The 9401-nt window shown below is 36.3% G+C and overlaps 1 protein-coding gene across 1 annotated transcript; it reads left to right on the top strand.

Moving 5' to 3' along the window:
• Positions 1-5433: 5433 nt before the first annotated feature.
• On the top strand, positions 5434-9006 carry LOC126583511 (isocitrate dehydrogenase [NADP]-like). Its single transcript, XM_050247891.1, has 15 exons — positions 5434-5756; positions 6036-6079; positions 6180-6289; positions 6399-6436; positions 6617-6694; positions 6858-6911; positions 6991-7092; positions 7194-7282; positions 7383-7486; positions 7596-7664; positions 7753-7868; positions 7981-8015; positions 8078-8220; positions 8315-8437; positions 8669-9006. Exons 1-15 carry the CDS (start codon positions 5501-5503, stop codon positions 8760-8762), a joined length of 1455 nt encoding a protein of 484 aa, XP_050103848.1. The 5' UTR covers positions 5434-5500; the 3' UTR covers positions 8763-9006.
• Positions 9007-9401: the final 395 nt, after the last annotated feature.

A 9401-nucleotide genomic window follows, 5' to 3' on the forward strand; every position in this document is an offset into this window, starting at 1 on the left:
TTAATTTTTAAAACTTCACGGTGAGGCGAATGTGAACATTGATTTATGTATGAATTTGCAAAACAAATAAAAACTGTGAGAATTAACCCATGCTTTTTTTTTTTTTGTAAAAATGCGAGTTTTTTATTTTTGTGAAATATTTTTTGTGAGCATTACAGAAAACTTTATAAGGCATTTGGAAGCAGATTTACGATTTACTGAGCAACAAATGTATATTTAGTAGAATATTTAAGCTGAAAACTTAAAAAATAAGTGAAAAATATAGTTGTGAGGCCCAAATCATTGTCGAGGGTTTATTGGCAATATAGTAATTACACACAAAAAATAATTTTACTGTTTCTTTTCTCTCACGCACAGCCAAGTAACCTTAGTGGTTGTCCTTTATTTTTCCAAATAAAATTAATTTTTAGTGATGAATAGTTATCCATAAATAGTTGTTAAAGATATAAACAACCTCTTTAACGACAAAAAAAACGTTTGAAAGGCGTCCAACAAAAAGATTTAGCGACTGAAACCGTTTATATTTTCTCTCTTTTGGAAATGTTATTTTCATTATAATAATGCATGTGTACAATTACTTGTTTACATAATATCAAGATTGTCTAGGACAATTTGCTTTCGATAAAACGGGACAACATTGATAGCTTATCGAGATGTAATTAAACTACTTGCTCGAGTAACCGTGATATTGATTGGGTTATGTTAAAAACTGAACCCAAAGAAGTATACAAATGAGGTGTAATAGCACATGTGGATAAAAACTTGCCTACGCACCTCTAAACACTACTGTGACACACCTAGGGGTGATTTTCCGTTGGATTGGATCGGAAACAACCATTTTAATGTCAATTAAAAGAAAAATATTAGTTCTAATTTCAAAATTTTATATTATAGGAAATTTCGGAACATAGTTTGGATCTCCTACATTTTGCAAGACTTTAAAAATTTTGCAAACTTTTAGTATCCACCATTTAATATTTTTTCCGAACTTTTGCGATATTTGTATGTCATTACGTGTGTGTATAACATAAAATCATATCCTAGACAAAATAAAAGAGTATGTACGATATATCTAAATATAAAAATAAATATGTTAAAATAAGAACATGCATGATTTTTTTTTAATAGTAGTTAGTTTGAGAGATTTTGGATCAGAATTTTTAAATTTTGAATTGGATAGGTATTGCCATTAAAATTTTTGAAAATTTTCGAAATTGGATATCTTTGGACTCAGGACGGAATTTTTTGGTCCGGATTGGAATTTCCAGTCCAACTTACACCCTAGACACACCAAACCAATAACACGAGTCATGCATTTTAAATTTCTTAGATTTATAGCATAATTGATTTGAGACATCATCACCTTATCGTTTCCCTTCATATAAATCATTCTTTCACGTGGTGAAGAAAAAGTAAACTCTGATAATCTGTGATTAGTGGCTGACAAGGTGAGAAGCTGTATCTGGGAGTTAGACTATATGGTCCGCAGACTCCACACCATGCACATTGAAACAAGCAATTAAAGGAGAAAAAAGGAATCTAAGGCCCCAGCTTATCCTGCTAAACACCAAAACCCTAAAAAGCAAAACCCTAAAAGCCCATTTTGTTGCTGAACTCGCTTTGTCCCATTACATTCCATAACACCGACTCTTCAACTGGGTGTACTGATTTGCTGGGTTTTCGTAAACTCAGGAGCCCAGAGAATGCCTGTCTCTCTGTCAATGCAGTGTATACTTTTTGTGGGGTGTATATAGAGTAACTGTCCTCTCCGCTGGCGGCTAGGGGGAGAGAGAGAGGGTAAGTATATTATATTTCCACAGTTTTTTATAAGAGCGATGTGCAGGATGGAAGATATAAACTCGAAACCTCGGGTGCAATTTAGGAAGAATATTGCTATCAGTCAACCGATCGAGCTTACAGTATATTGGGAAAATCAGAAAAAAGGAGATTTTCTCTGATTTGATATATCACAACTCACACAGTTTTTTATACAAGCAATACTACAGGAAAAAAAATTCAAACTCGAAACCTCGAGTGCAATAACGAAGAAAATTGCTCTCAATCAACCAATCTAGCTTTACAGTATGTTGGGAAAATCAGAAAAAAGGAGATTTGCTTTGCTGTGATATATCTCACAACTCACACGTTTAGATGAACAAAAGAGAGTTTGAATTTGTCGCTTTGCTAGTGAAATAGACCAAAGAGGAAGTTCTTTTTAATGGCATCTTGTTGATCTGGGAGTGACAGGTCCCTTTTTTTTTTGGCAGCTGCCTATTTCCCAACTTTTCAGATTTTTTTTACACTGTATTGAAATTCTTATGTGTAACCGGAGATATATACGTCAGTTATGTCTCACTAACTCTAACTATAAAGAGGGAGAGAGTTTTATACTCGTGCCTATAAATATATCATCATACAATTATATTATCAATTACATCTAAGTTTTCGAGCCTCAAGAGTCTTATATTATTTTTTTTTTGGAAACTTACGTATTAGAAATTTTACCTTTTCTTTAGAAAATTTTCGTTTATTTTGCCCTTGGTTTGGTCCTTTCTAATCATATGTCAAAGTCAGGAAGAATGAAGATTGGTTGTCAACAGGGCTTTTGAAAGATAGCTCACAGGACATCCTGCTGGATTCAAATATTCCGTTTCAGACTCCATGCATTGCACACAGTGTATTTTTCTTTCTATATCCAAAAAGGTAAAGAAAAAAAAATATATCATCTCATCTGTGTGAACCCATTTTTGTTGGTACAAAGAAGGCCTACAAAAAATACAGAAACAACTAAACAAATATGGGTCTAGCAATCCCCTATAAATCTTACTGAATTAAACAGCCAACACATGGGGAGGAGCCTAAAAAATATGACGACTATACTTCAAAAAAGGACCAATTTCTGCTAATCTATCCGCAACATAGTTATGTGAACTTTCTCAATCACATTAGAAATTAAGTATGATACGAAAATAATGAATTAATTATCTTGGAAGTACAATAGCTATGTTTTGATGATTTAATTTATATCTAATCTAATTTAAACTAAAAAGAGTACCATTTTTTTGAGAAACATAAGTTGTAACTCCATTAATGTTTAGAAAGAATTACAAGGGTCGGAGTTGAAATGGCCTCTGAAAAAACCTTTATCGGAGAAAACCCAGTGGGAAAAACCCTAGATGAGTAAAAAGAGCGCACCTCACATTACATATCATCGTAGAGCACACCGGAGGTTCTTCAAACTAACAGTGCTCCACACCATTATGTAAATAAAGTCGAGCCATACAGTGAGCTACACCATATGTTGGATGGCGAACTTGAACTGCTTGAAGGACCAGCTAGAGCCTGCACATGCACGGCTTGAATCGTCGAATTGATGTTCGATCACCTGTTGTGAAGCGGGTTTGCACCATACGGTGTGATTCTCTTCTGTTCTTCGTCAGGGACATGATTAGGAGCAGCTGGTCGTCGGAAGCCATGGTTGCTAAATCTTCTGTTTTTGAGGAACTTGTAGTTTCTGCCATTATTCCCAGAAGTAGTGTTGTTGTAGTAGTAGTTGTGGTTGAAGTTCCATACTTTGAAGGAAACCTTTCCTTCTGGTGAGCTTGTCGACCTTACAGAATACTCCTTCACATTGGTTCTAAAATATTGCAGCAAAGTTCCTTCCAGTAGCATAAACGCAATTAGAATTGCAATTTTTGATTTATTGTACCTCATAACTCTCTCTCTCTGTCTCTCTCTCTCTCTCTCTCTCTACACACGCATATAAAAACATGTTCAAGTGTATTTATAGGTGGGGCTCAAAGATTGTCAAGTCACAAAAATAGAACAAATTAGCTAGTATCATGACATACTATAAACATGTATTCAGAACGAACACTTGAAGATATCATTATCATCATCGTACATCGAGTGACACATTTGACATTATATTGGTCTACTACAGCATCATACAGGTCATTTGTTAATGTTCAAACTCATGCGTGGTAATACTATTATGAAACCCTTAACAAAGATTTAGATAATTTAACCCTTTCATACTTAATATAAGTTGAACTTATTAGGTTTGGATGCATCACATATGTGGTACCAATGATTTAACTCCAACACGCCGTTGTTGCTTTGTGAGTCTCACAAACATGAATGACCGTAATTATTTTCATGCACTTATGTGTAATTGGTATTAGCAATTTTTTTTGTGTTCAATTATATTAAAGGGAATTGAACTCTGAACATATTATAATCCTAATTTTATTATCCCATCTCTCACATACCACTGAACGAACAAAAGAGCTTGAACGATTCTAAACACTTCCTTACTAACAATACCATAGTATTATTTTGCATGTATCGGGGTTCAAAACTTCTCCATCTCTTAAATTATTGTAATAGTTTCAAAAACCTCCCTTCCTTTTAATAACAATAAATTAAAAATAATACCGGAATTCTATTTGAAATTATTCAAAATCAACCTCTTCTTAAAAAATAAATATATAAAAAGACAAAACCTGAAAAATTATAGGTAAATATAGGTTGGACCTTGTAAGTAAGTCATCGGGTTGGTCTGTGTGGGCCTAGTGACTGTCAAGCCCAAGGCTTACAGAGAGGCCTTTTAGCCCAGTAAAGTTGGCCTGGACTGCGGACTCTGGACTACTTTTAGGTTTGGCACCACCACTCCATATGCTCATTCAATCTTCTAAGGTGGCAGTTCGTGTACAATTTTAGTACGCAACACGATTAATGTCAATTCAAACACGGCAGGAACATCAGTTAGGTCAAAATTTAAAAAACGAAATGATTATTAAACAAGTTATACAATAATGACCGGTTTTAAGGTTGATAAATACAAAATCATTCAAAAACTACAAATTTTACACAGTTTGAATGACTTACCTCGTGTTGTACGTTATATACGAGTCATATACAAATTAACATGATACATATAGTTATGTAAATGCGATAAAACGTGTCTATTTTGGATTATATGTGTTCACAGGAAAAATGATATGTTTGATAGGGGTTGGTAGAGATCTAGTCAACCTGAATGTTTTTTTTGCACGTCTATTGTAGTACTACTTTCGCAGCTCTTCTACTTCCTAGCACTGGTGTTGCCATAACCCCCGGCGTCATTCCATGACCAACTCGAATTAATTCAATTATACTTCACTCAAAGAGTGGAGGATTTGAATTAAGCGACATAATGAATTTGCTAATAATTGATGTCGAACTCATTATCTATGTAGGTTGAAATTTAAAACATTTCCCGTACAAAGATAGAAATACCACTAAACTGATAGCCAACTCAAGGGTTTTTTCGTCTTTTTGGTGTAAGTCAGGCGGCCACTTCTCTCATGGTAGCTTGATGATCCTACGGTTCTAATTCATCCAACGCGTCCAATATCTTCCGTCCGATGAGAATACTCAAAAGACCCCAAACCCCCTGCCGGCCGAAAAATGGTAACAAAAAATTTCGCGCACTGAAAGCCCGTCACACGAAAATTGAATGCTGAGAGCGCGGCCGCAATTGAGCGCCATGTCGCGCGCTGCAATGATGTCGTTGTCGTCGTCAGCTTCGTCGTCTGCGGCCATGAGAAACCCTAGATTGTCCTTCTCTTCGTCCCCGAGGCTCTTTAACGGAGTGCCTCTCGGGAACCGCGTCTCGTTCTCCGCTGGCTTCCGCAGCACGTCGCTGCGGTGCTACGCTTCTTCCGCTGGCTTCGATAAAGTTCGGGTTCAGAATCCGATTGTCGAAATGGACGGTCAGTTCCCTAAACGATGCTCTGTTTGGTTAGTGAGAAAGCACTGAGAAAATGAACAGAATTAAAATCACAAGATAATGGAAACTTGTGTAAAAATCCTTTTTATTTTTATTTTTTTGAGCCAGTAAAAATCCTCTATGTTGTTTCATGTTTTCATGAATTTTAGCAGCAACCAAACGGATCATAACTTGTAGGAGTAGGATGATGCTTGTTCTTGAGCTTAATTGTTGATGTTGTGATTGTGTACTGTATTAATTATGGTATTATTTTGTCAATTAGGTGATGAAATGGCGAGGATCATATGGACAACGATTAAAGACAAAGTGTGAAGATTCATTTCGATGTGAATTTCAGTTTACTGATGCTTTTGTTATAGAATTTGATTTGATTTAATCCGAGTTTTTTGTTCGTATGCTACTGCAGCTTATTTTTCCCTATCTGGACTTGGATATAAAGTATTATGATTTAGGGATTTTGAACCGTGATGCGACCGATGACAGAGTTACAGTAGAGAGTGCTGAAGCCACTCTTAAGTCAGTAGTTTGATTCAGAATTTGTTTAGTGTGTTTGTATTTCTTACGTTTGGATTGCTATGATTTGCTTCTTCTGTTTGTTTGATTTTAGCCTTTTATGTCACTGCAGGTACAATGTTGCTGTGAAATGTGCTACAATAACCCCTGGTTAGTTGTTTTTGCTTTTGTATAATGCTGTTTTTATGTATTACCATGAGGACGTTGAACCCTTTACGACAGACATTCTGGCTGCTCCGATACTTTTCTTAGCAGTAAGATGATCTATCTGCTCTGCCAGGTAGTTTAAATGTTGTCTTATCTAATTTCAATTTCTCATATACCTTGCAGATGAGACCAGAGTGAAGGAGTTTGGGTTGAAATCAATGTGGAGGAGTCCAAACGGCACAATTAGAAACATTCTAGACGGTTTGTATCTAAGACGTTGTCTCCTTTTAATACAAAAGAAAATTTAATACTCGTGGTTTTGTTACACATTTTCGTTAATAAGTTACAACTTAAGTTAGCATCTGAAAGATTAACGCACTGTTTGAACAATTTCTACTTGAAACGTAATGCTTTATTTTTACAGGTACTGTTTTCCGTGAACCTATCCTATGTAAAAACATCCCTAGAATAGTTCCTGGTAATGGCTCAAACTCATTTCTAATCTTGAATGTAAGTAAAATGTTGTGGGAAGTGCTCAATATGTGTCCAATTTACAGGTTGGAAGAAACCCATCTGTATTGGTAGGCATGCCTTTGGTGATCAGTATCGAGCCACTGATACAGTTATCAAAGGGCCAGGAAAACTTAAAATGGTGTTTGGTAAGTAAATCTCAACATTCTAGATCATACGATTGTGCTGGTGAAGTAATTTCCCTTGAATATCGTTTTCTGCTTAACATCTATCTGTTTGTAATGCTCAGTCCCGGAAGGAGGAGATGCCCCCGTTGAACTTGATGTTTACAATTTCAAAGGGCCTGGTGTGGCCCTTTCTATGTATAATGTTGATGAGGTTTGTGTTACCACAATGGGCATCACATACCTTTTTGTGCATTTAGGCAAATGTGCTTTATCAGCAAACTCTGCTAACAAAACCTTGTTTTCTTTGGTAGTCTATTCGAGCTTTTGCTGACTCGTCAATGTCGTTGGCTCTTTCCAAGAAGTTGCCACTATACTTGAGCACCAAAAACACTATTCTTAAGAAATACGATGGCAGGTAAATTTACCTTTGTTGGAAGAATTAGTCAACATTCAACTATCAATTCTGTATCATTTATTTCTTATAAAGAAATTATAAAAAATGTTGAGTTCCTGGACTGCCACAGGTTTAAGGACATTTTTGAGGAGGTTTATGACGAGAAGTGGAAGCAGAAGTTTGAAGAAAATTCTATATGGTTTGTATTGTTTATCATAAACACTGATTCATCCAATGTTGTGTCGCATATTTTGAAATTGCTAATTGAAGATTCTTTTGGCATTTAGGTATGAACATCGGCTAATAGATGACATGGTGGCTTATGCACTCAAAAGTGAGGGTGGATATGTTTGGGCTTGCAAAAATTATGATGGAGATGTCATGAGTGATTTGCTTGCTCAAGGTGCTGTTGAATTGCTCTCTCTCTCTCTCTCTTTCTCTCTCTCTCTCTCTCTCTCTATTTATCTCTCCCTTTTTTTTTTCTGGAGTAAAATAGTTTGTTTTTGTTTTTACAGGATTTGGCTCTTTGGGCCTCATGAGTTCTGTGTTGGTACGTATCACCATTAACTTTCCTCATTTTTATGCTACAAAAGCTAACCACAGTGTATGCAGTTGTCTTCAGATGGCAAGACAATAGAAGCTGAAGCAGCTCATGGGACAGTAACTCGTCATTTTCGGTTACATCAGAAAGGACAAGAAACAAGTACAAATAGTATTGCTTCAATATTTGCATGGACACGAGGCCTAGAACACAGGTACTGTTTGCAAGCCAAACTTCCAAACTTCACTGTATCTTAGTATACTATGGTTACATTTCGGATTAATGAAATGTGACAACGTGCTTTCCAGGGCAAAATTAGATAAAAATGATAGGTTGCTGGATTTTGTTCGCAAGTTGGAGGCTGCATGCATTGAGACAGTGGAGGGTGGGAAAATGACCAAGGATCTCGCCCTCTTGATCCATGGCCCCAAGTAAGTAGATTCTTGGCTCTGTTTAACGAGGTTACTTACATTCGGTTGGATTGTGCAATAAAAAGGGAAGATGAATTGCCACTGTCCAAAAGCGATGGAATAAATTAGATTTTCCCCCTTAGTTTGCTGTTTAGGACTCTGCTTTATCTGTCATCTGTTCATGGTGACTACATTAGCCCAACGGGATTGTTATTGGGGGGGACTAAACTAAGATGCTTGCGTTGCCTGCAGGGTATCGAGGGAGTACTACTTGAACACCGAAGAATTCATTGACGCTGTTGCCAAGAATGTTGAGGAAAAGCTTCTGGAACCTGCAGCGGTTTAACTAGGTTGATGTGAATCTACAAGATGAGCATGTAAGATAATTGCTTCGGTGAGAATTTGTGCAGTTTTGTGGTTATGACCGTGCGGTTCATGGAAATTTTTTTCGTTATAATCAAACATTGAAATAGAGATTTAAAATTTCTGCATGGAGTAGATACACAGAGGTATATAGTAGAATTATAAATCTTTCAAATACTTTGTATGCCTGGTGATCATCAGTAGCAATAAGAGAACCTGTTCAAGAATTCTTAGTTCGTTCAATATTTCCGACCTCCGGAAGGGTTAGATAACCGTGGTCTGCCACCAGTTGTCTCCCTTTTTTAAAAAAAAAAAAAAAAAAAAAAAAACTAAGTTGAATATATGTCATCTTAATTTTTGCAGTTTATTTATTTTTTCAGGCAAGTTGTTCGTAAATTTGTATGTGTGAAAGTTCTTTTCATTGCCGACAAACATCTGGAGGGAAATAGCTAGATAAGGATTGATTTTGTGCGACACTACGCAACCCCATGAACATGATGGTTCGGCACGTAAACGGAAATCGACGGATGCCAAGACGTCGGTAGAGTGATTTAAGGTAAAACTTGATGATCTTGGGCAGCAATCAACCTCAGTCGTTAGAAACGAATCTTGTGGCTCACAC

The sequence above is a fragment of the Malus sylvestris genome, chromosome 9, assembly GCF_916048215.2.
Source record: "Malus sylvestris chromosome 9, drMalSylv7.2, whole genome shotgun sequence".
In the NCBI taxonomy this organism is placed as follows: domain Eukaryota; kingdom Viridiplantae; phylum Streptophyta; class Magnoliopsida; order Rosales; family Rosaceae; genus Malus; species Malus sylvestris.